Source organism: Osmerus eperlanus, chromosome 17 (assembly GCF_963692335.1).
Source record: "Osmerus eperlanus chromosome 17, fOsmEpe2.1, whole genome shotgun sequence".
NCBI classification, from domain to species: domain Eukaryota; kingdom Metazoa; phylum Chordata; class Actinopteri; order Osmeriformes; family Osmeridae; genus Osmerus; species Osmerus eperlanus.
Window position 1 is genome coordinate 7,449,560 of NC_085034.1, and position 24,143 is coordinate 7,473,702.

Below are 24,143 nucleotides of genomic sequence, written 5' to 3' on the forward strand. Positions count from 1 at the left end.
TGACAGAATAATAAAGGGAAGCTTTGAAGCTATATGCTACGACTGTTATAGTAAGCAATCACCGGTGGTAGATGGATTCTGCCCGCTGTAAGCCCTTAGTATAACATTACTTGGCTCCTGTAATCACACTTAAATCCCGGGATTTAAGAGTGGAAACAATTGTGAGAGACCTGAAGTCAGGGGGACTCTGGAAAATCAGATGACATTTTGTTTTAACTGGCAATTTAGAGGACGCATTTGGGTGGTGGGAGTTTGAGTATGATAGTACAGAACAGGCCTGGGTCCTTTATATGTTGGTCTGGTGTTTCAAAGCCTTACATGACCAAAAAAGGAGAAGGGTTGGGAAACAAGCTTTTGTGTAACCATGGAGTTCTCTGATCGTGAGTCTTGATAGCCCCATCAATGACACTTAAGTCATGTTACTGTAAAAGTAACCACTAGAATCAAATATTGTCAGTTGTCATAATTTCTGTGTAATGCACATCATGGGTACATGGGGAATTTTGAAGCGTGTCTTACTTCTACATTCTGTGAAACCCACATATACACTCAGGATGGCCACACTCAGTTTAGCCTGAGGACAACTCCCCCCGTATCACCAGCTCCTGTAACAGATTCCACACCATGATTGACGGTAATCGCTTGGTGTCAATGGAAATGAATGGGCCAGCTCTGGAGTGTCGTATTTGAAACATTGCCGGGCTAATATTACCTAACACATAATAGCAGTTTGGAAAGAAAGCAGGTGAAAACCCAAAGAGAGCGAGTCAGCTGCCTCAGGAGAAGAATTCTTGAACTTTTGGGGGGGTTTCTTCAAAGACAGCAGTGACTGGCAGTTCACTTTTGGGTTTTAGATATCTTGAATGAGGATAAATATACATATCTTCTGGTTCATATTAACTTCAAATGGAACTGAAGTGCAATTCCCACCACAGTTCTATTTTGAAGTTGAAGTATGTGTGGACGAGAGAGAGTGTCATGATCTATTACTGTCTGCAGGATACATTTATTTTAGCCCGAGGAATGAAAAGGAAAAGGAAGAGGTATGGAGAAGCACTTAACTGGTCGACAGAGTCATCCTCACACTTGCTCACAAGAGGCTCAGCAACCACAGAAGACTGGGACGTGACATCACACACACACACACACATTTTACACGTCGCAAAATCGATTCTGTATCTGTACCCAAACGATACAGCCTCCTCTGTTTCATCCTGTACACGTTGACACAACTTTACGACACAACACATTCTCTCTCAGGTCTGCCAAGTCCTTCCCCCCCCAACCCTTTTCTCCAGAGCAGAGGTTAGTATACGTGCAGTCTCACACATAGACTACCCCCCCCCCCTTCCCCCCAATATATTATCTCACTCTGGTTCACTCATGGTTATTCTGCAATTCAAGGCAATTCTTTGAATTTATCATCACAATAGAGCATGCACAAATGACACAGTAGATCCTTATTCTGTCCCACTATACTGTTTGACATGAAGACAAGGAGAAACATAATTTTTGTCCATACAGGATTTACAGTGCTGGGGTTACATGATGGCATATTTCTTTCAATTCAATCACAAATGGTTTACCCTAACCATGACACAATGAGTCAGCTTGATTGAAACAAAAATAATAATGTATCCAATAAGAGAAAGTGGTGCAAGAGCCATGCACAGTACAGACACACACACACACACAGCCAAGAACATATGACCTTAACTCGATATTACCCCACATGGTGATCCAAACCGGCTTAAACAGAAACACACCTCACGTCACAGCAAATGAAACATACAGTAGGCTGTTGCTCAAGCAACCCTTTCATTCAGATCCTCTGAGACGACACACTTCACCTTGTCTCACAGGTGCTCACGGTGCCCTCTTCTGGCCAACATCAAAACTACAAGAGTCAAGTGATACTTCTAATTGTGGAATGTGATTCACTGAATTTCATAAAACCAGCTACTCATTAATACATAAAAATATGAATTTAATAAGAATTGTTATGTATACACATCACTATGTCAATAAATATTCAAAAACTAAACTTCCCTCCGAAAATAAACTGATTTGGTCTTTTATCTTCCGTGACCCGCAGAGGGGTAGGGCCACAATCTGTCTTTCTGAGCATTGGGGCATATCTGTGCCTCAATACTGGAGGACCAATCTGTGTGCTAAGAGCAGTCACCATCTGGTCCTCCAGTAGGTACCGCCCTGGCAGGTGGCACCAGCCTGCCCGCTGTGGAACCCTGGTTCTGTCAGCAGAACGTGAGCTAGAACTTGGTGCAGTTTTGGGCCTGGGTGTTAGGTTGCTGATGTCACTCTTTGGGCCAAATACAGTGGTCTGGACAGCTGACCAGGGGGCCAGTTGGCTCAACCCTGCTCTCTGATTCTGGTTCTTTACTGATTCTGGGTCTTGGTTTGATTGAGTGACACTCCAGCCTGACTGGGCTCTGGTCCTGGAGGGGGCGAGAGGGGTGTGTGATGCGCCCCTGTGGGACACTGTGCTGGCTGTGAAGGGTCGGCTTCCACTCAGCCTCCTGTGTGACGGAGGTCTGGACATGGGGTCACAGGAAGCCACAGTCTGCCTGAACGCTCCGGTCCAAATCCTAGGAGGATGTTTGAGGCATGAACAGATGCAAGATTCACACAAACAATTCCAGAAAGACTGGAAATGCCGAGACACATTTAGGTGTGTTCTTGCTTACTGTTGTATGTCTTTGGTGAGCGTGTGTTCATGGCCCAGAGAGCGGAGGCTCAGATCCAGGGCTGTCTGGAACAGGTCCTCGGCCTCACTCCTCTCTGTCTTACTGGAGCTCTGCCCAAGCATCCTGCCTGTTACAGGACACACACATTAACACACACACACACACATGCCCATTAACACACACACACACATTAACACACACATCAGTAAACACGAATACCTCGAGTGGGAAAGTTTGAGGCGCCTGAAACTTGAACGCGTCAGTTACCAAGTTTGATCAAGGTGAGGGCCAGACTGCATCCCTTAGCCTGACCAAGTGGTGCGTCGAGGGGGCGAGGGGGCCTCATTTCCTGGCCTCTCACACGCACTGCGTGTCGATACAACCGCACCGCCTCGGTCCGCTTCAATCTAAATATTCCCACAGTGTTTGCACAGTGTGAAGAGGAGGTGGAGGGAATCAATGCACAGCAGTTAAACCAGTGAGCACGATCAACAGAGAGAAGCAACAGACAGTGCGAGACTGGTCTTCTGACCCTGTGTTGTAGCTTGCTGCCCAGACATCTGCCAGGCGTTCCTCCACCTCCACCACTAGAGGGTGCTCCCCACCATACCAGCTCCTCCTGATCTCCAGGGCTGCTTGGAGAAGGCTCTCAGCCTCACATGCATTTCGATGATCCAGGCTTATCCTGTTGGGTGATTCGCCACAATTGCATGGCACGACCTTCATTTAGTACACCGAGTAACAACAAAGAAACGTCCACACACATAAATCTCTCGAGTTCATCTGAACATTTCCAGTTCATGGTGGTGTCGTCAACAGTAGGTGGATAATTAGTGCAGTCTACACACCTGTGCGACGCCTGGAGCATAGAAACAGTAGCCTTAGCGCACGGGTGAACCATGTGATGACCTAGGCTGATGATGTCACTCAGAATCCGGGAGGCCTCTTCCACACAACCCTCAGCAAACATCAGCTGGCAGAGCGTACAGAGCAGCTGACCTGTGGGGAGAGTCAATCAAACACACACGTCCTCATGGGCGTTTACACCCATGTCCTGCAATGGATATCTGGTCAGTGTGATGCAGAAGTGAACTGGAGAGGGACAACTGTCCCCAGAGCGTCGTGCTTGTATTTTGGGACGGACTGGGTCCGTGTCTGGGTCTAGACAGTAACCTATCCTGACGAGCTGGCCCTCGGGTTCCTGAGAGCAGCCGGTGGCGATGGTCTGGGCGGTCCTCAGAGCCGAGGTAAAGTGTGTCACGGCCTTTCCGGCCCGGCCCGTGGCCACGCACAGCTCAGCCAAGGTGTGCTGCACGTCCAACAGCAGCCCCGCTCTCTCTGTGTCCTCCTCTCCAGCCTGGGAGAGCACGGTAGAGGAGGAGCCAAGTGTGAAGGATCAAACTGGCTTTAGAAAAGTGATGCTCGATCCACAAACGATGCACCACGATACTTTTACGTTTGAAAGCAATGGGATTACTCAACCAAAACACATGGGTTCATTTCATTCAACACGGTAGGGTATGTCAAGGGTCAAATCCGGTCCAATCCCATCGTGTTGGTTCGCAGCGAGATGGTCTGACCTGTGTGAGAGTGTCCAGGGCCTGCAGCAGGAGACATTCTGCTTGCTGCTCCCTGCTCAGGCAGAGCAGCAGCTCAGACACAAACACCGCCACTCTCGCCCTCACTGGTGACTCACACACCCAGACCGCGTCTGCTGGGAGAACACAGATTAAAGATCACCACGTGTCACTTATTTGTAATGAGACGGAATCACACCAGGTAAGGTCATGGGGATTATTTGTTTTATCACTGATCGATATTGACCTTTGTCTAGGTTTTGTGTCTCGGTGACGAAGGCATTGGTGCTCGCTGTTTCTCTCGGCACTGAATCGGCATTTACAGGGGAAAAAACGAAACTTCACATATTTTAGAAGTTAACAATAAAAGTCAGTGGAACTTCATACGTTATGGTGAAGCTACCTGTACACGTCCCAGGTGAGGGCCCCCATAGATCTATTAAACCAGAGGGAGGACCGCGGACTTCATTTCCCAACAGTCTCTGATATGAAGTGCAGGGGTCGTAACCTTTGAGGGTCAAGATGGTCCAGGACCTGGCTATGTCTATCCTCAGCTGAGGACACTGGCTCCAGCTTGAGGACAGTTGTTCTACAGTCCTGGAGAAAGAAAATACATGATGTTAGTACTGGACAGACTCAACTACAGTTCTCTATCCGGACCCAGCGTGGGTCTAGGTTGTGTGTGTCTACTGTGTTCTGTGTCTTTTAGTGTGTGTCCATGTTCCTACTCGGGGTCTGTGAGGAAGGTATGCAGCTGTCCCCAGGCCTCACGTTGCTCCAGGAGCCAGGGGACCTCTTCTAACACCTTCCCCCAGCTGCCTGTCTCCCTGCTCTGCCCCTGGAAGTACTGGGCCAGGGTGAGCTGGTAGGCCCTCCTGGTTCTGGTCGACCCCCCGGGGCCTCTCCTAGGGGGGATCTCTGCATAACAAAACACAGAGATAAGCTGAAGGGGAACAAATCAAAAAGGTTCTCTATTAAGGGAGACTATTTCAGCTTTAACTGAGGTAATGCCACCTAAATCGCTGAATCGTCCAAATATCAACCACAGGCCTCTAGCTGTTTGCTCACTCATCAGCAGGAGGTCCATGGCCTGGGTCAGTGACTGGTGTGTGAAACTCAGTGCCCCGCTGGGTTTTTCCTGAATCCACAGCATGGTAGCTGAACGAAAGCGGGCCCACTCCAGAGGCTCTGGCACCTTGTGACCCAGAACCTCCAGCAAGGCCCAGATCTGCCCCTCTGTCAGGCCAGAGCGGGAGAGGTGGACCAGGCAGAGAGAGTCCCACACCCAGCCTCTCAGCTCTGGAGAGACAGGGAAAAGGGAATCGGGTCAAAAGTATCCCTAATCATACAGCTATCTGTCCTTGCTGGACCTGGGCACAAGAGGTCACATATTTTGATACCTGGGCACATTTGGACTCATCTGTCCTTGCCATGTACCAACCTACAGAAGATGCTCCTACCTGTTTCAGAGACTAGAACAAGAGGTTTAGTCTGTTCGGCCATGCTCGGTGTTCCTTCATACACCCCATCCCCGTAGTCACGTGACCAGCGCTGGACCACCCTCACCCACAGCTCGGCCACTGAGTCCACTTCTGTATAGCCCTCCATCAGCCCCTCCACCTCCCGAGCTCCCCTCAGAACACCACAGGTCTGCAGCTCTCCAGCCACCAGAGCCAGGTACAGGGGTAGGCAGCCTAGCCTCCCCCTCAGGAGGTCCTGTAGCAGGGGGCCAGGGGGCGCTAGGCTGGGCAGGGTGAGGTGGTGGAGGAGCAGGCGGCGGCGGGCCCCTGGGTCAGACAGGCCGGGGCAGGTCAGGGTGTGGACGTCGGGGCGCAGGGTCAGGCTCTTGTAGGTGAGGTCTGTGGAAGTGGTAGTGAGGACTAGCTTACACTGGGGGGGCAGAGGGCTTGGGAGCCAGCTCAACTCTTTAACCTGGAACAAATGCATTCATTGAGATGAAGAAACAGTACTGAACCACAAATCACTGACATTTATATTTCCACTAAGACACATCATCTATTATATTTCTGTCATTAATAAACTGGAGCACTGCAGTACCTCCTGCATTGACAGGCCCAGGGTTCCAGTCAGACGGTCGAGTCCATCCAGAACCAGAATGCAGGGTCGCAGGGCAGCAGCAGCAACGAAAGCCTGGACCACAACATGGAGAGGTCTGGGCCTGACCCGGTCTGACAACCCTTCATTCCATTCAGGCTGGCTCCCTACATACAGCACGAAAACACAAAGGTAGTTGTAAGAATGAGGTCAAACACACTGCATTTTTATTTGTGCTGCATAAGGCAGAGCAAAAAAAGGGCAATTTTTTCGTACAAGAATCAGGGTAGCCGACACTTTAACGTCGATTGTGGTTCGCTTGTGGAAGATGAACTCATCTAACCTGAGACAGAGGGAAAGGTTACCCTTCTGTTTACCGTAACAGGCCTGGTGTAGAGCCACAGTGAACTGCCTCAGCACAGATCCAATATCCACACTGGAGTTGCTGATTCCACAAAAGTAAGGGATCACCGGGATCCCAGGGTGGGTCTTTCGGAGCTCCTGGATCCACCACGCAACCAGCGAAGTCTTCCCACAACCCCTCTCACCACAGAGGAGGACCATGGATCTCTCAGAATCCCAGCTGTTAGGATGACTGAGCCAGTGAAGAAGTCAAGAGGTCATGTTAGGAAAACCATCACAACCATAGCTTTTGACTCATTCAATTTTTTCTAAGATTGGAATTCTCACGTTGTTGTTTGGAGTGCTGACTTCCTTGGTAGAAGTCTGTCACTCTGAGATGTGTCTCGGGTGAGACCGTGAGTGAATGTGTTGAGTGCCTCTAACACTGCCGTAGTCTGGCTGGAGGGTACAAACCAGTGACACAGATAATGGATGAATCCTTCCTGGTAATACCTCTCAAAGGAGTCCCGGTGGCCTAAAGCCGGAGACTGATCCAGCAGGGCCCCACAGAGCTGCTCTATCGGGCCCTTCCAGTCCCTCATCACCAGGACCCCCAGCTCCTCCGGCGTCTGGAAGAACCTCACCGGATGGAGGCTGGCCACGATGCTGTTCTTCAGGGCTCGGACCCTGCACCTCTCATGTTCTCTCTTCTCGGAGAACGCACTCAGCAAAGACCTCCTGTGTTCATCTCGCTCGTCCTTCTCCTCGTACATCTCCCCCAGGACAGAGTAGTCCCTGAAGTAGAAGAAACATCGTCTTTGGTCTCCCATTAGGGCTGCCTGGGTGACTTGCAGCTCTGTCACCGAGCTCGTCGGGTTCTTTCCTGTGAGGATCCAGGGATAGCCTCCCTCCGCAGCCACACACAGGTTCCGATCCAGCCCAGAGAGGACCTCTCGTGCAGGGCCAGGGTCTGGAAGCGGGGGGGAGTCCTCTAGCTTGGAGGGCCCATATTTATGGCCCAGGAGACAGATGAAGGAGGAGGAGTGTGTGATGATGTCCAGGCTGACCTTCAGCTGCTGGGAGGAGAGGGGAGGCCTATGGATGGCAGGGTCGTAGGACCTGCGGTTGGCCTGATCATTATCCCATTGAACATCCACAGGAGTGAAGCATGTGCCTCTGGCCTGGCAAAGGGCATTAAGCTGGGGGAACACCTTGTTTTTCAAGTAGAGCACCTCCTGCTGGAGGTCTCCTGGGACGGAGCACAGCACAGGCTTCAGAGGGGCTGTGCATGGTGGGGCTTTGGGGTATGATCCTCCCCTGACACCTCCCTTCTGAGGGTTCATCTCAAGCCTCTGGAACTCTCACCAGCTGTGTCCTAAAAAGCCCTTGGTAAAACTATGAATGATTGTTGAAGCATCATTAAATAACCATTTACTGGACGTGTGTTAATGCATTTCCATTTCTTTTTCTCTTGTTTCTGTTGGAGAGTTACACACACAGTCACACACACACACACACACACACACACACAAACAAACAAACTAAAACAAAAGCAGATAGACATACCTCAGACGGTGTGTCCTGTAGTGACAGGACTGCTTGTTTGGCATAACTCACAAATGTGATGATGACGATCTGGTAAACAGTCTGTCAACAATGTAAGTCTAAATAAATATTATGTTGTTTTTGAGACCAACCTACATTTCTCCTACACTAAAACTGCAATTGACGCTGTATCACTGATGTTAAAAACTAGCTGACACAAACAATCTGTGCCTTGCACACCATAGTAACAGTGGTTGTTAAGGTCAACGCATAGCTCAACCTAGAGCGTTCCCCGGTATTTGAATACAACAGCCATAATTTGAATGCTTTATTTATAAAGTCACTTTATACATGTTTCCATTCACCGTAGACACAAGTCGGGCAATGCAAATATTGTAACAAAACGCTTCAATTACACGATGACATTTCATCACTGTTCGTCGTATTCTTCGGCCAATGGTGACTAGACACGCTTTGGACGAGTAAAATTGGACATGTAATGTTGCGATTGGACGTTCGTGGCTGCGAGCATATCTGCTATTGGTCTAGAGTTGTGCGTGGGGAACAGAGATAGGCTCCCAACAGGAATCCGCCTCCAACGTAAATGGTACGTGATAAAGACAGTCACCTTTTCCCGTCACCCAGCAGTTCAACTGCTTACCGGGTCGTTGGTGTGTTAAACGGGACAAAACCAAAACATCCTACAGATTCAATTCTCTATAAAAATGAAACGAATTTGGATTCTAGGCTTTATTTGTGCTCTGCTAACGTTCAGTAAGTAGTCCAGCTTCACGGAATGCGAAATTTCACAAATGTTTTGATAAATTAGCTATAACTTTATTGCATGCATTGTGATTTAAGCGAAATGTATTTCTATAGGCTATAGCACATTATAAAAATGCATGTCGGCGATGAAATACCTTGGTAAAGTAAGCTACCGTAGGCCACTGGAAAGTGCGAAATAATAATTTCTCATTGTTTGGTTTATGCAGTGCAATCTCTTTAGCCGGTAGCCTACTATAAGATAAGAAGGTGAAAATGGAATGTGCACATTATCAGCCATGAAGGTTAACTCTCTGGTATCAATTTTCCACTACATTATCTGATTAATTGTAAGAATGATTGCCTTGTACTAGAGAAGGTCTTCTGGGGTTAAACGATTAGTAGACTGACTATAGTGGTTCTTTATGATCAAGTATATTCAGTCATGCAACACAAATGAAACTGGCTTTTTAGTTAGGTGGAGTAAAATGCAAGGTCAGGTGTAGCCCTGCAATTAACCAACAAACCAATAAAGCGGATTTACTTTGAAGTCATTCTGTAGATAGATAGCAGGGTTTTGTATAATTACAATAAATAAAAGTATTGTTGATTCCATAATGTTTTTTGGTTTGCTCTGCAGCATCAGTCAGGGCAGAAGATGATGTTGACATTGACGGCACAGTGGAGGAAGACCTGGGCAAAAGCAGAGATGGATCACGGACAGATGACGAGGTTGTCCAGAGGTTAGTCAGTCTTGTTATACCTCTGATACTTGTGTAATAAATCTTGACACTACCCCCCTATCCCCTCCCCCTCTGGCTGTTTCTGTTCAAAGTCAACCTCAAGGGCACCCAACTCTCAACAAAAGTTGAGTGAAAAAATATTTTTCCCTTCTGGATTGACACTCTAAGCATTATTTTTCGTAAGTGCACCAGCTCCTCATCTGTTGCTTGGAGAAACGGCTACTAGTGCCGTCTTTGCTGGCACACACAGCTGGCTTCACAGCTTTCCCCAATGACTTCTTTCTAGACACAAGCCCTGCTACAAAACAGGATCTGAGCTTGCCATATCAGGATGGTGCCTAATTGATCCTCCCTTTGGGGAAAACCAGAGTTGTTATTACTAGTTCGTGCCTGTTTGTGATTTCCCTTTTGTCTCCTTATCCAGGGAAGAGGAGGCCATCCAGCTTGATGGCTTGAACGCAGCTCAGATCAAGGAAATCCGTGAGAAATCGGAAAAGCACGTGTTCAAGGCTGAAGTGAACAGGATGATGAAGCTCATCATCAACTCCCTCTACAAGAACAAAGAGGTTCGTGTCTGCTTTCTCAATGTCTACCATCAAACAAGGAACAGGGAGTTATTCTCCTTCATCTGTCAGTCTGTCTCTATACATGCTTGTTTTTTTGTTTGTTTGTTTTATTGATTTGAGTAATGTATGGTACTAAGTCATTCTGTGTAGTCCCGTGGTTTGATTTGGTCATTTTGTTGTTGATGCATTTGAATGACGTAACAGTCAACTGAGAATGTTACGGCTGACGCTTCTTTTCGTGTGTGTTTTTGCAGATCTTCCTTAGAGAACTGATCTCCAACGCTTCGGATGCCCTGGATAAGATCCGGTTGCTGTCCCTGACCAATGAGGATGCACTCAGCGGTAACGAAGAGCTGACGGTGAAAATCAAGGTGGGTAACTTATCCTTTGGGTTACGCTGGGACCCACCCAAACAGGTTCTTACTCAACACTAAGCTGTCAGAAGTGATACCTCAGACCGTGTGGTTAACATGTCCGCCACATCTGTATTTACATGGGTTTGCATTGCAAATACACACCTCCAGTACATGACTTTAAAAACCTGACTCGTTTGTTTGAGTAAACCCACAAAGGGAATTGTAACATGTTTCTAATTACCTAGCTATTTTCCCCACAGATACAAATGGCTATGTAGACTATAACATACAACATGTCACCCTTTCCTCCAACACAGTCCGACAAGGAGAAGAACATGCTCCACATCACAGACACGGGCATCGGCATGACCAAGGAGGACCTGGTGAAGAACTTGGGCACCATCGCCAAGTCTGGCACCAGTGAGTTCCTCAACAAGATGACGGAGATGCAGGGGGAGGGCCAGTCCACCTCTGAGCTGATTGGCCAGTTCGGTGTGGGCTTTTACTCCGCCTTCCTGGTGGCTGACAAGGTCATCGTAACGACCAAGCACAACAACGGCACCCAGCACATCTGGGAGTCGGACTCCAACGAGTTCTCCGTCATCGAGGACCCCCGTGGGGACACGCTGGGCAGGGGCACCACTATCACGTGAGTAGGCATGGCAACACTTGGCAACATCTCAAAACAATATAACAAAATATGATGTTTATCTTTCATGGGAGCGTTGGTTGGCCAGACCAGATATCTTTATGTTACACCATATTTATGACCATACTTGTCTGTCAGATTCAAGCCTGTCTTACAGTTCAAACTGGAGTTTGAGAAGCCTGATGTATTTGTCTCCCTCATGTGATGCAAACAGGAGTGTGACGGTGGTTGAACAGGCAGCTGTATGGCACAGCAGGCTTGATCCCTAACCTGAGATGTACTTCTCTTTCCCAGCTTGGTGATGAAGGAGGAAGCGTCAGACTACCTGGAGCTTCAGACCATCAAGAACCTTGTAACCAAATACTCCCAGTTCATCAACTTCCCTATCTACGTGTGGAGCAGCAAGGTCAGTCCACTGTGCCTTGCGTGCTCTAGGTCTCCCGTGGACAATACTTGATGGCTAGGGGAACATGAAGGGGATTTGAATGCAGCCTGGGCACAGTAAACCTGACGCCTCTCTCTGTTCTTGCCCAGACCGAGACTGTGGAGGAGCCTCTGGATGAGGACGAGGCTGAGGCAGAGAAGAAGGATGAGGCTGAAGCGGAGGCGGAGGCTGAGGTGGAGGAGGAGGAGGAGGAGGACAAGCCAAAGACCAAGAAGGTAAAGCATCGCGAGCATCTTTGAACCGCAAAAACCTACCCGGGAGAAAAGTCCGCCATGCAGCCTGGTGTTCTCTCTTTTTTTCTCTAGGTGGAGAAGACGGTGTGGGATTGGGAGCTGATGAACGACATCAAGCCTATCTGGCAGAGGCCGGCTAAGGAGGTGGAGGAGGACGAGTACAAGGCCTTCTACAAGAGCTTCTCCAAGGTGAGACCCCCTGCTGGAACCAACCAGGTTCCTCGAAACATCTAGAAGGCTCGACTCCTCTGGGTGTTCCAGCCGCGTCCGCTCATCATGGTCGTTCTGCGTCCTTGCAGGAGACGGAGGATCCCATCGCCCACATCCACTTCACTGCAGAGGGCGAGGTCACCTTCAAGTCCATCCTCTTTGTGCCCTCCACAGCCCCTCGTGGTCTTTTCGACGAGTATGGGTCCAAGAAGAACGACTTCATTAAGGTATGGTTGCTCGTGGCCTGCGGGGCACCTGGGTTTTTAGACTTGTCTTACCCGCAGCACTGTACGAGTCCTGTTTGTATTCCCATCCGATCGATCAGCATCTCTCTCTCACTCTTTCGCAGCTGTTTGTGCGTAGAGTCTTCATCACCGATGATTTCCATGACATGATGCCCAAGTACTTGAACTTTGTGAAGGGCGTGGTGAGTATTATCAGGGCAGATCCACACCTCCAACACGTTGCCCCCTTGAAGGTTGACGGCGTGTAACTCCTGTTTGCGTCTCCTCAGGTCGACTCCGATGACCTGCCTCTGAACGTCTCCAGAGAGAATCTCCAGCAGCACAAACTGCTCAAGGTGAGACCTGCTCCTGCCTCGCGAGATCCAAAAATCGAATCCAACTTTTACCTGCGTAGCCCCTTTTTCAAGCGGCGTCACAAAGGGCGTCACAGGTGCCCAGTGGTCGAGAAACCATCCACGGTCCAGTACTACCTGTGTCAAACCAAGCAGACCGCTCACCGAGCTCACGTCTCTCCGACCAGGTCATCCGTAAAAAGCTGGTGCGCAAGACCCTGGACATGATCAAGAAGATCGCCGAGGAGGAGTACAACGACAAGTTCTGGAAGGAGTTTGGCACCAACATCAAGCTGGGGGTGATCGAGGACCACTCCAACAGGACCCGTCTGGCCAAGCTGCTGCGCTTCCAGACGTCCAACAGCGACACGGTGCTGGCCAGCCTGGAGCAGTACGTGGAGCGCATGAAGGAGAAGCAGGACAAGATCTACTTCATGGCTGGGACCAGCCGGAAGGAGGTGAGAGTTGTGGAAAATCAGCGCTGTGGGCATTGTTCAGGGACGTTCTCAAGGAAGGACACCTGTTCATACATACAAACCTTGACTAACATTCGTAGAATACTTTACATCTAAAATCTGGTTTGGCATCCGAACCAGGGTGACCCTTTTTTTTTTGTCTGTGTTGTAATCTGAGCTTGACTCTCCCTGCCATCCTCCTCTCTCAGGCCGAGGCCTCTCCGTTTGTGGAGAATCTGCTGAAGAAGGGCTACGAGGTGGTCTACCTGACCGAGCCCGTGGACGAGTACTGCGTCCAGGCTCTGCCCGAGTTCGACGGCAAGCGCTTCCAGAACGTGGCCAAGGAGGGCGTGACGTTCGACGAGGGCGACAAGGCCAAGGAGAAGAGAGAGGCAGTGGAGAAAGAGTACGAACCCCTCACCACCTGGATGAAGGAAAAGGCCCTGAAAGACAGGGTCAGTCTAGCGAACATCAGGGTCCAATTTGAAAAAGCTCAAGGACCAACACAACCTTTTAAGTCAAACTCTGAAGTGATTTATCTATCCTGTGCACAGTGTGTCACAAGGTCATCCTGTACAAAGAAATTGTTACGACATGCTGCTTGACTTGTCATAGTTAGTCCCATTGAATATACAAAAATCTTTGTTGTATTTACAAAAAGTTAACTGTTTTTTTGTTGCATGTTTTTTCCAAAGATTGAGAAGGCTGTGCTGTCCCAGAGACTGACCAAGTCCCCCTGTGCCCTGGTAGCCAGCCAGTACGGCTGGTCAGGAAACATGGAGAGGCTCATGAAGGCCCAGGCCTACCAGACAGGAAAGGACATCTCCACAAAGTAAGAGCTGGTTGGAAAATAATGCCCTCAAATCTCAGAGGACATGGACATGACTCTGTATTAATACAGTTTCATTGTTGTTTTCCAGTTACTATGCCAGCCAAAAGAAAACACTAGAGATCAATCCCAAACACCCACTCATCAAGGAAATGCTGAAAAGAGTCAATGTAAGTGTAATGTAAAAGCCTTGAACAAGATGGCTGACTTGGTGACAGACATCCAGCATCGTACGTCTTGTGTCGTTTACCGACTCCTCTTCCGCCTGGCTACCACAGAGCGATGCGGAGGACCAGACGGCCTCAGACCTGGCCATGGTGCTGTTTGAGACGGCCACCCTGCGCTCCGGCTACCAGCTGGCCGACACCAAGGCCTACGGAGACAGGATAGAGCACATGCTCAGGCTCAGCATGAACGTCGACCTCGGCGAACAGGTATGTCTCCTGTCTACACCGTAGTGGCATTACCAACTGTCTCTGGAGAAGGGCATGTCTCGCTGAGTTTTTCCTGGTCTTCTCTGAGGCTTCAGGTTGATTGTTGTTGTTGTCCTGTGGGCCACTGTGAAGCCCTTCGTAAAAACGTCTATACAATTAAAGTCTAAAGTCGAATGTGCTTGCGTACACCACATACAATCACGAGCAGCGATTAAGAGACTGTAGTGCATAGTTTGGAGAGCAGGATTTGGGATTGGGAGACCCTGAAGTGTTTTGTTTTTGACGTCTCTCCTCAGGTTGAGGAGGAACCTGAGGAGGAACCTGAGGAGCAGGTGGAGGAAGAGGAGGCTGAGGATGCAGAGGAACTTAAAGCAGAGGAGGAGGAGGAAGAGCAGGATATGGTGAGCTGGTAAAGGGAGTGTCTTAGGAACGAGGGATTGTGAAATGGAGGATGATGAACTCATGTTTGTCCCTCTGTTCTTGTCATTACAGGGTGCCAGAACTAAATTGGAGCTATGAGGCAGCAAGGGGAAAACGGGGGAGGGATGGGGGGCATATATTTGAGTAGATGTCCATCTCTCTGCTACTGATGGGGGTGATGGGGGGGCTAGGATGGACAGGTTTTTTAAGGGACTTCTTGTGTTTTCAGTTGGTGTTTCATGCCAAAACGCTATATGTCAGGAAGACGTTTGGTCCACAGACTCATAGACTTTTAAGATCTTCCTAGTAAAGAAGAATATCTTTGTCATAGATAATTGCACGAGGTACATCATGTAATTCAAAAATGTTCATTGAGTTTGTATTTTTGTCAAGCAGGATATAGCGTTTTGAATGAGACATTTTACTTGTTGCTCATGACTGTAAATTGTTAATATTTAACTGACCGGTTATAGAGTGTTGACTTCCTGTCACGAGAACAATTAAATGTTTCCGGAAAAGGAACCTTTGGTCTGATTGGTCTTCTTTTAGGAGTTGAATTCAACATTTTATTCAAAACAGATCCTTAAAGGGTAATACATTGAACACAATTATGGATTGTGCAACGAAAAACAACAATACACACATCAATGGCATCTTACTATTCATTTCAATACTAGCCAAGAGTAGGCATTGCATTTCGTAGAGAACGATAATACTGTTTTGATCGACAACAAAAAAAAGAAGAATACAACAAGATTCTTATCAAACAGTATTCAAACAGCAAACATTTGGTTTCACGAGGAAACCACATTATCAGCTACTGTCCTTACACAGCCTCAGGACACCACTCGGCAGGTCCTGGAAAGCCAGACACTTCACAAACGCCTGGTCCTAATGTGGTACAGTCTACAGCCATGGTGTGTCACTTGGGCCGGATCAAAGAGAACCTGCCATTGGGGTCAGGGATGAACCACTTTTCCCACAGGTCCAGGTGGACGCAGGGATAGTCCCAAGGTTTGAAGCGGCCATTCCAATGCAGCAAGTGCGCCTCTTGGAGGAAGGTCTCCGAATATCTGGCGTCAGGACTCCAGCCTGTATGAATGAGAAACCCTAGAGTTTAGAGGAACTTGTTTTTCTCGCCAAACCTGTAGTTCATTTTGTTGGGGGGTCTGGTGACCTGTGTGAGATGGTGCAGATGTGCCGGCAGCCTCACCCAGGTGTCTGACGTGCCACAGTGGGTCTATGGTCGTGTACTTGTCATGGAACACAATCAACATGGGCGGAGTGGCCACGCCCCCTGCCATGGCACTGCTGTAGAGGTTCTCCCTAGAGGAGGAAGGGAACCAAAAGAAAAGAAGGTGGTATCATCATTTCAATTCTAAGAATAGCGTCGAATGGAACACACAACTCACTTGAAGTTCTCCTGCATCCATTTCTCCAGCTGTTTGGTGATTTTCTGCTTCTTCCATTCCGCCATGTCAGCAACAAACACTCCGGGGTTGAAGGAGCAATCACTTGGATTGATTCCCAGATCTCTCACCACCTGTTTTCTGTAGTCCAGAAATCCCATGTATGTAGTCTGGGAGACAGGCTCAAATGAGAAAGGATCGCGTTTCAATTATTACACCGTAAGATGCATGCAGCAAAGCAAAGACTCTTGATAAGCAACTGTCAGATGGCTTCCCGTAGTTCAAACAGACAGCAGCTGATCAAAGTCCTCCTCAGGTCAACCTGAGTAAATACTGCCCTCTAGCAGCCACAAGCAGTCTCTTCATGTGCTCAGGCCAACACATGCATTCACTCACCTGCATGCCCACACTGCGCACGACCTCGTGTGTGGAGGGCAGGTCACAGTCTGTGGCGAAGGCAGCAGCATGGCCTGGCGCCAGCTTGGTTCGGTACAGCTCCTGGATGTCACCTGGACCCGACGAAGCGAGGCAATAGTCGTAAGAAAAAAAAGATAAAAAGCTCAGGACCAACGAGGTTTATTACTTCGCTCTTTTCTTTCCCCCCGCCCTTTCTACTTCACACATGAAGGATTCACACCTTGTACGATTACATCATCATCCAGGTAGATGATTCTTTTATGGTTGATATCAAGCATGGGTAGGTAAAAGCGCACAAAGTTAAGCTGCAAATAAATTGACAGAGAGGTTACTTCAATCCAGGATGTCCACATAGCAGTTAGGTGTGTGCACATGCTGGGTGTGTGTGTAGGGTGTGTGTGTGTGTAGGGCGTGTGTGCGTGTAGTACAGCACATACTCACTGGATGCAACAAGTCAGGCCGGGAGGAGTCTGGTTTCACCTTTCCTTTCAGTACCATAGGGTTGAACTCCAGAATTTTATACTTGATTCCCTTCAGCTTGGTCTTCTCTATGTACTGTCTATGGGACACACACAAAGACGACCAAAGGCTAGGATGTTCACCAGACCAAGTGTGTGAAGTGTATAACTTTGACTTTAACTCAGAACTTGGATTGCTGCAAAAGATAAAAAGGATGGAGGGAAGAATTTTGTGGACGCAACAAACCGTGTAAGCTTCACAGCCTCACGAAGAGTGACAATATAGAATAACACGCTGGCGTCCGTGTTACTATGGATACTGTTGATGGTTGCCATGGTTCCCCCTATGCGCTCCTCAGATGCACAGATGACCACTGGTATGATGTTTGAGGGCTTCTCCAGTGCAATATCAGGTTCATGTCCAGGATCCCTTTTAATTTCTGTATAGGATCCTAGATGCACATAGTACTGGTTTGACATGAACAACCACTTCAAATGTATTATCAAATTGAAAATATGAAATGTAACAGTATTAAAGGCAATGCCTTTAGTCACGGATAGCTTAAACTTCAAGGTCTAATCCAGATAGTCTTGGTTTGCACTGACGCCCTCAGGTGAGCGTCTTGTTGCAGTGAGGCCTGTTCTCACCTGTTCTCACCGGAGGGGCATTGACATACCTGTGTGTTTAGGCCGATGTGATGCTCTGAACAGCTTACTGTGGAGGATGAGACATACCATCAGAACCAGCAGCGTGAGGAGGATGCGGTTGACTGGAACAAAGCAGAAAGACAAAGGCAACATTCAGAAAGGTACACTTCTCTAACACTATGTGAATATCTTGCACAGTTTGTGATACTTTGCAGAGTGCTTTCCCTATAACAAAAGTACATTTTAGCAACACAGCTAACACTGTGTAATATCTTTCAAGGAGAAAATGTCACACACATTGTCACAGGGGCCTGGGTTTTAATTCAACCCGTGTCATTTCCTGCATGTCCTCCCCTCTCTCTCTCTCCATTATGTTTCCTGCTGCTCTTCTTTTAAATGCAATTGCACTGACTTCAAAACTTGAATTAGTTTAAACACATTCTTGGAGAGGCCAATTAATCAGTTCTCCCCTCCTCTTCTTAAACCTGCTTTGCCCCATAATGCTGTCACGTCCTTTTCAATCAACTGATTACCTTGAGGAAGGGATGAAAGAAAGCCTTGTCATCTGCACCCAATCAAAGTTCTCACCTTTTATGACCCCTCCTCCAGGTACCATGACCAATCCAAAATAATAGCCCAGGCAGCCCCTCCCATCCCTGGCATTCTGCTCATCAGCACACAGACCTTAACCATGTGTCGGCAGCAGCAGTTAAGCTGAGTCATCAATCATCAGACTGGCACATTCCCCCCAAAATGATGTGACCTCTCTAAAATCTCCTTCCTATAACAACCCGCAGATAACCAATGTTAGGTTTTCACCTTATTGAAATGACTTTTTTTTGGGAGTGGTCTTAAACAGCTTCATATCCAAACGTTCATAAATGTTTTTGTAATAGTTGAAAGTGAAGAGTAGAGTGTGGGAGAGTGAAATTGGATTCCTAGCCCTACACCCTGCTTACCTCATCAGCGCTGAGAAAAGTCAGGATTGGTAGACAGACACACATACCCAAACGTGCACATTCACATGCGCAACGTCACATAATTTATGGTGTTGGATGCAATCCAGCTCTGCTGGGGAACACTCTGGAGGGAGAGAGGGTTGGAGGGCTCGTGCCATACAAAGACTGCATTGAGCCCAGCTCCAAACACAATGTTAAAGTTAGGCAAACTCAATTATTTACAAAACACTGTTTTATTGTGTGAGTGTTTAAAGACTGGCACGCAGTGAGACTTGTTCGACAAGTAGGAATTGCTCAATCCAAAGAGAATGTTAAGATTCATTTTTAAAAAACGGTGTCAGGACCAGCTAGGAGTAATCATAACGCCACTCACTTTTCCTCAAAAGAGCCATTTCTCATTCTTCGTCAAGCAGCATCTGCAAACAGAGAATGAGATTTGACAGGCAACATGTACAGAAAAACTATCAGAAAAAGAAGCAGATGACCTTAAGAGAGGCCCAGCTCAAATGGACTGAGACACAAAACAGCAGTCAGATAAACAACCAGGAGAAGTGAAGATACTGCATGGTTTGGCATTGGCACTGAGGCCTAGCTGAGGATCCAACCAAAGGGGATATACAACTATAAATCCCTCCCTGAGCAGGATCCAGATGTGCTCCAGGGGATCTGGCTGTCCTCTCAGAGAAAGACACAAAGTCCCCATCACATCTGCTGAAGTCAGGAAGTCTAACATACCTACCATGGCATTGGTGGATTTTTGGTATTCGCATTCATAGCTTATTGGTTTGTGCATTCCAGAGCACGCTAAAACATGATATTTGGTGCAACCTTTTTGTGTATTTGTAATTGGTCATTGCGATTAAGATCATTGAGAGGCATATGGTTGTAGTTTCACAAATCCCTGGGGCACTTCCTTCCTGGTGGCATTTTTCAATAAACCGTCTTACAGTGATTCAATTTCAGACGTAAACACAAAAAGGAACATCATGTTCATCGAGTATTTAATGTAACATTAATGTGTCCCTATTAACTTCATAGCTTTATGATAGAAAATCACAGTCATAACAGCAAATAATGAAGATGTTAGGTTATTGTTCTTGCATATAATTATGTTCTTTTGCTCTAGATATTTTGAAAAACGGTATCCTCCAGCAATTCTAACGTGTCATCAGCCCTGGAGAAAATAATAGAGCAATGTTGCAATGTTCTTGAAAGATCACAACCATTTGGAGATGCATTTACCTCCCCTGCTGTTTCCTCTAATGCTGAGTTTTGAAATGTGCACCATTTGTAAACAATGGCAGTGAGCTTAATCACATCACTGACGAACTGTCAAAAATCATTAACTGACTTATGTATTCTTATTCAGATTCTAAAGCCTGCAGTAATAGAAAAGGTGTACAATAGCCCGATGACGAGATAGGCGAGTTTCCTATGGGGGGGACCACAGGGGTTTCTGCACTGGAACATATAGTTCTTCTACACTTATGTAACTATAATAGAGTTTGAAGACCGAAATAAATTATCTAACCACAACTGTGTCCATCGATTAGTCAACTATTTATCGTTGAAGATAATTATAATATTTTATGGAAAACGATTAATACAATGAATTAAAAAGGGGTGTGTCTCTTGTTTTGTATGGGCTTCATGCACGGGCTATAAAGAAAAGCAACTCTCTAAAGTATTATAAAGTAAAAGTACTGCTTACCAGAAGAAGTGTCAGTAATTATCCACACCGCATAACGACCATCCATTCCCCGTGCATGTTCTTTAATAAACGCTTCGGAGTGAGTCTAACACACCCTCACCAACCGCAAACCTCTTTCTTTTCTCCCTTTTCAGGAAGTTCCTTCCAGATGTAAATCAAGACCTAATCTTGTTCACCCCTGGAAGCACAAATGGCTTTGGCTTTCCATTGATTGAAGATAGATTGAAGAGAAAGCCTTTGGATACATCCATAATGACATTAATTAGACTACGGGATGAGTTACATCATGTTGGTGTACCTAACTTTTACATTTTAATTTGTCATTCATTAAGTTAAGACGTTTCTTTATAATTAAATAATAGGAATGACGCTACACGTTTCATGAAGTCATCGACCTCATTATGTTCAGTCACCGTCAAGTTTTTATTAAAATGTCTTCTTGATTTTTTTCCAATACCCACATCATATGCCTTTTATCCCAGAGAAATATTCAAAATGTCCCAATAGATAGCATAGGCTATCTAAAAAAGTAAGCCAAAAATATCTGAATATTGGCCTACATCCATACTATTTTGCAGGAGCCAACATGCGTTTATAAAACTAAGAATGATATTATTGCACTGTCTGGTAAAAATTACAGTCCTTTTTATCTGTGGCCAAAGTAAAACAAATGTTTTGCTGGAAGCCAAGGTGGAATATGGTTGGCATAGCCTAACCACTACACACTACAATAAATTGTTTGTTTAAGCTTCTTGTTTTACTGATAACGTTTGTTGATTAGATTATATCTGAAGTAGTCAAGGTGCAGTAGCCTTACAAGGACATTTAAATACCAGGAAAATAAAAATGTACTGTAGAAGGTAGACTGGGGGCCATTCTCTCATACAGCTAGTAGTCTTTTGTGTCTTTACCAACTCTGTAACATACATTTGTACCTAGTCAAGAGACAGATACAAACTAGTTTTCACAAGCACAAGCAATTGACAGCAAGTTGACAGCAATCAACTTTATTATCATCTCCAAGTGATTTCAGACAACTGTTTACCAGTAAGATGCATCTGGTGTGGGACAATCAAAATCAATCACTGCGTTTCATATGCCTTGAGAGGTTGCATCAATAAAGATTATAAATGATCATGATAGAGCAATTTTGTGATACTAGGTGTGAATATCTGTAGAGAAATAACTATTTTTTTTAGATTGGGACAAGTCATGTAAAGCAGGCTGATTTCATGTGTAGGTCATTGTTTGGCCATCATTATACTTGACCAAACCTGCATTTAGCAGTGCCGATTTTAGGTCTATGAGTGCAACTCGGTGACCGTCTTGCTATATACGTAGACTTGGCAAAAATTTGACTTTCTTTTGTTGAACTTGTGCAATGGACGAGGAGCACGCTTTAAAACATTTAATAAAACTTACCCAGGATGGTAAATTGTGCGCTCTCGAAAAAGAACTTGGCGTCAACAGCAAAATTGCACGTATTGTCAACAAGAAACATTTTGGGAGATCGGGTGATACGTTGTTGCATTATGCTGCCCGCCACGGCCACTTGGCCGTTTTAAAGTTTTTAATAAAGGACATAGGGATGGATATTGAACTGTATAATAACGACTACAAGAGAGGTCTGCATGAAGCTGCTTCAATGGGACATAAGGAATGTGTCAGTTTTTTGATCAAGGAGTGTGCAAAAGTAGACTGCTTGAAAAAGGCTGATTGGTAAGTCTTAGAGATTTACAAATATTACATTATCAGACATAATAAACCTAAATGTATACTGTAAATACTTTGAAATACCAATATCTTACCGCTAGTTGGTATCTCCCTTCGATAGCTCAGTTGGTAGAGCGGAGGACTGTAGAGGCAAAGTGCTGATATCCTTAGGTCGCTGGTTCAAATCCGGCTCGAAGGAGTGCTTTTTATTTTATTTTCGTGTGACGTCTTACCTTTTCACGTTATGATATATTTATGAAATACAATATTCTCAAATTATAGTTATGTGGAAAATGACAGAATATAACTCAGCTGTACCATAATATGGCAGGACTCCTCTAATGATGGCCTGCACACACCAGAACCTGGGAATCATTCAGGAGTTGCTCTCCCATGGAGCAGACCCCACACTTAAGAACAAGGATGGGTGGAACTCCTTCCATATAGCCTGCAGAGAGGGAGATCCCATAGTCATACAACATCTACTTCTAGTAAGCCCTGAAGTCTGGAGGACAGAGAGCAAGATCCTGAGGACTCCCTTGCACACTGCAGGTGATGTATAGGGCTTAATGTATTGTTGGGGAGGCCTATATGCTACCTGACCAAGGTCTGGATCGGTATGCATGGGAACCCATCACACTTCTCACAGTTCTTTTGGTTGCTTTTTGTGTAGCTATGCACGGCTGTGAAGAGGTTGTCGGCATCTTGTTACAGAGGTATGTATGCTTGTGTTTGTTCTAGATATTAACAAAACACGTTTTATATCTATTGGCTTTACCAATGAGTCTACATACTACATAGAGCTACAGTGCTGTCACTTTCCTTCTGTGGCAGGTGTGGGTATAACCCAGACACTCGGGACAGCTGTGGAGTCACCCCCTTCATGGATGCAGTGAGGAATGGACACATATCTGTAGCCAAACTACTGCTGAAAGAGCACAAGGTGCACTGCTGAAGACTCAATGAAGAACTATAATAAAGCTATAAAAAAATAATCTAACATTGCTGTGTGTGTGTGTGTATGTAGTCCTCCCCCATGGCCACAGATATCCTTGGGGCTCAGTCAGTGCACCAAGTTGCTGTCACTGCCCAGGAGGAGGCGCTGGTGTTCCTAGTGAAGGACCTCGGCGTGGACGTGAACCAGACTGCCACTGACATGCAACTCACTGCTCTGCATTATGCGTCCAAGGTGAGCTGGTCCACACAGTTCAAGCCTAGTTCATCATATGAATAACACCAAATCAGAATTAGATAATTGTGTATCCAAACCTTTTTCTTTGGCAGGAAGGTCACACAAGCACTATAAAAACCCTTCTAACATTAGGTGCAGACCTTCATGTGAGGGACAAGAAGGGAAGAACCGGTAAGGAGCAGGTGACATACCCCACTTTGCTGACAGGAAAGAAACCTTGAAAAATATGTTGTTGGTAATGGCTGTCCATCTCCTAGCTCTTCACATGGCGTGTATTGGACAGCATGCAGACACAGTCAGGACTCTACTCCAGCTGGGACTTGCAGACACAGAGGATATATCAGGCACCATGGCTAAAGAGCATGCCAAGAAGATAGAAGTGCTCAATGTTTTTGAGTGTAAATGAAGCTAACAAATCAAAATGAAGACATTGACGTAGAAATACATGTGATAGTTATGAATAAATGTTATAATAAATAAACAAATATTTATTGAACAAACATATTACATTGATATTATTATGTGATTTAGATTGATATGATGCATGTTTTAGTTAATAAAGGCCTGGTAAAATATACATTTTCACTGTGACACGTGGACCTTACAGTTCTCATCTGTAAAACTTGCTTTACCTTTTTGACACAATCACCTACCCTTTGCTGTTTGTAAATGATATTTTAAGGCTGTCATTCAGGCAAGACTTAGGGTAGCTATGGTAACTCTGGACAAGTGC

The 24,143-nt window shown here is 46.3% G+C and overlaps 4 protein-coding genes and 1 non-coding gene across 6 annotated transcripts; 3 read left to right on the forward strand and 2 right to left on the reverse strand.

Moving 5' to 3' along the window:
• Positions 1-1,438: 1,438 nt before the first annotated feature.
• ttc41 (tetratricopeptide repeat domain 41) lies at positions 1,439-8,022 on the reverse strand. Its single transcript, XM_062483653.1, has 14 exons — positions 7,028-8,022; positions 6,703-6,932; positions 6,341-6,504; positions 5,743-6,214; positions 5,351-5,581; positions 5,011-5,200; positions 4,686-4,879; positions 4,286-4,416; positions 3,879-4,062; positions 3,554-3,704; positions 3,238-3,390; positions 2,973-3,112; positions 2,706-2,832; positions 1,439-2,606 (listed from the first exon to the last, which is right to left on the reverse strand). The coding sequence occupies exons 1-14, from the start codon at positions 8,020-8,022 to the stop codon at positions 2,033-2,035; spliced, it is 3,936 nt and encodes a 1,311-aa protein (XP_062339637.1). The 3' UTR covers positions 1,439-2,032.
• Positions 8,023-8,845: 823 nt separating this feature from the next.
• hsp90b1 (heat shock protein 90, beta (grp94), member 1) lies at positions 8,846-15,425 on the forward strand. The gene is made up of 18 exons (XM_062482669.1): positions 8,846-8,998; positions 9,627-9,729; positions 10,154-10,295; positions 10,550-10,666; positions 10,969-11,300; positions 11,595-11,706; positions 11,835-11,960; positions 12,051-12,167; positions 12,278-12,415; positions 12,538-12,615; positions 12,703-12,768; positions 12,954-13,223; positions 13,430-13,675; positions 13,916-14,052; positions 14,141-14,219; positions 14,328-14,483; positions 14,780-14,884; positions 14,976-15,425. Exons 1-18 carry the CDS (start codon positions 8,950-8,952, stop codon positions 15,000-15,002), a joined length of 2,400 nt encoding a protein of 799 aa, XP_062338653.1. The 5' UTR covers positions 8,846-8,949; the 3' UTR covers positions 15,003-15,425.
• glt8d2 (glycosyltransferase 8 domain containing 2) lies at positions 15,118-20,660 on the reverse strand. 2 transcript variants are annotated; one of them, XM_062482671.1, is made up of 10 exons: positions 20,506-20,660; positions 19,168-19,210; positions 17,865-17,957; positions 17,435-17,639; positions 17,171-17,288; positions 16,950-17,034; positions 16,709-16,821; positions 16,316-16,482; positions 16,117-16,229; positions 15,118-15,995 (listed from the first exon to the last, which is right to left on the reverse strand). In XM_062482671.1, exons 2-10 carry the CDS (start codon positions 19,184-19,186, stop codon positions 15,826-15,828), a joined length of 1,083 nt encoding a protein of 360 aa, XP_062338655.1. In that variant the 5' UTR covers positions 19,187-19,210; positions 20,506-20,660; the 3' UTR covers positions 15,118-15,825. The 2 variants fall into 2 exon arrangements, with proteins under 2 accessions (XP_062338655.1, XP_062338654.1); XM_062482670.1 differs by having other exon boundaries at positions 16,316-16,494.
• A 1,112-nt stretch (positions 20,661-21,772) lies between these two features.
• Positions 21,773-23,914, forward strand: ankrd16 (ankyrin repeat domain 16). Its single transcript, XM_062482815.1, has 7 exons — positions 21,773-22,224; positions 22,550-22,770; positions 22,892-22,934; positions 23,053-23,161; positions 23,246-23,407; positions 23,503-23,581; positions 23,668-23,914. The coding sequence occupies exons 1-7, from the start codon at positions 21,887-21,889 to the stop codon at positions 23,814-23,816; spliced, it is 1,101 nt and encodes a 366-aa protein (XP_062338799.1). The 5' UTR covers positions 21,773-21,886; the 3' UTR covers positions 23,817-23,914.
• trnay-gua (transfer RNA tyrosine (anticodon GUA)) lies at positions 22,330-22,417 on the forward strand. The gene is given in 2 exon segments: positions 22,330-22,366; positions 22,382-22,417. It is a non-coding gene; the product is annotated as a tRNA-Tyr (tRNA).
• Positions 23,915-24,143: the final 229 nt, after the last annotated feature.

Excerpts from the sequence above, each read along its gene's own strand:
- hsp90b1 (XM_062482669.1), top strand. The coding sequence starts at position 8,950 with ATGAAACGAATTTGGATTCTAGGCTTTATTTGTGCTCTGCTAACGTTC. Across the intron at positions 10,667-10,968 it reads AGCTGACGGTGAAAATCAAG|TCCGACAAGGAGAAGAACAT; the intron begins GTGGGTAACTTA and ends CCTCCAACACAG. Across the intron at positions 11,707-11,834 it reads TCTACGTGTGGAGCAGCAAG|ACCGAGACTGTGGAGGAGCC; the intron begins GTCAGTCCACTG and ends GTTCTTGCCCAG.
- ankrd16 (XM_062482815.1), top strand. The coding sequence starts at position 21,887 with ATGGACGAGGAGCACGCTTTAAAACATTTAATAAAACTTACCCAGGAT. Across the intron at positions 22,225-22,549 it reads TGCTTGAAAAAGGCTGATTG|GACTCCTCTAATGATGGCCT; the intron begins GTAAGTCTTAGA and ends ATAATATGGCAG. Across the intron at positions 23,408-23,502 it reads CTCTGCATTATGCGTCCAAG|GAAGGTCACACAAGCACTAT; the intron begins GTGAGCTGGTCC and ends TTTCTTTGGCAG.
- ttc41 (XM_062483653.1), bottom strand. The coding sequence starts at position 8,022 with ATGAACCCTCAGAAGGGAGGTGTCAGGGGAGGATCATACCCCAAAGCC. Across the intron at positions 6,505-6,702 it reads CTGTTACGGTAAACAGAAGG|GGAGCCAGCCTGAATGGAAT; the intron begins GTAACCTTTCCC and ends TGCTGTATGTAG. Across the intron at positions 4,417-4,685 it reads CTCACCTGGGACGTGTACAG|ACGCGGTCTGGGTGTGTGAG; the intron begins GTAGCTTCACCA and ends TTCTCCCAGCAG.
- glt8d2 (XM_062482670.1), bottom strand. Across the intron at positions 17,289-17,434 it reads GAGGCTGTGAAGCTTACACG|ACAGTACATAGAGAAGACCA; the intron begins GTTTGTTGCGTC and ends TGTGTCCCATAG. Across the intron at positions 16,230-16,315 it reads TGGATGCAGGAGAACTTCAA|GGAGAACCTCTACAGCAGTG; the intron begins GTGAGTTGTGTG and ends TTCCTCCTCTAG.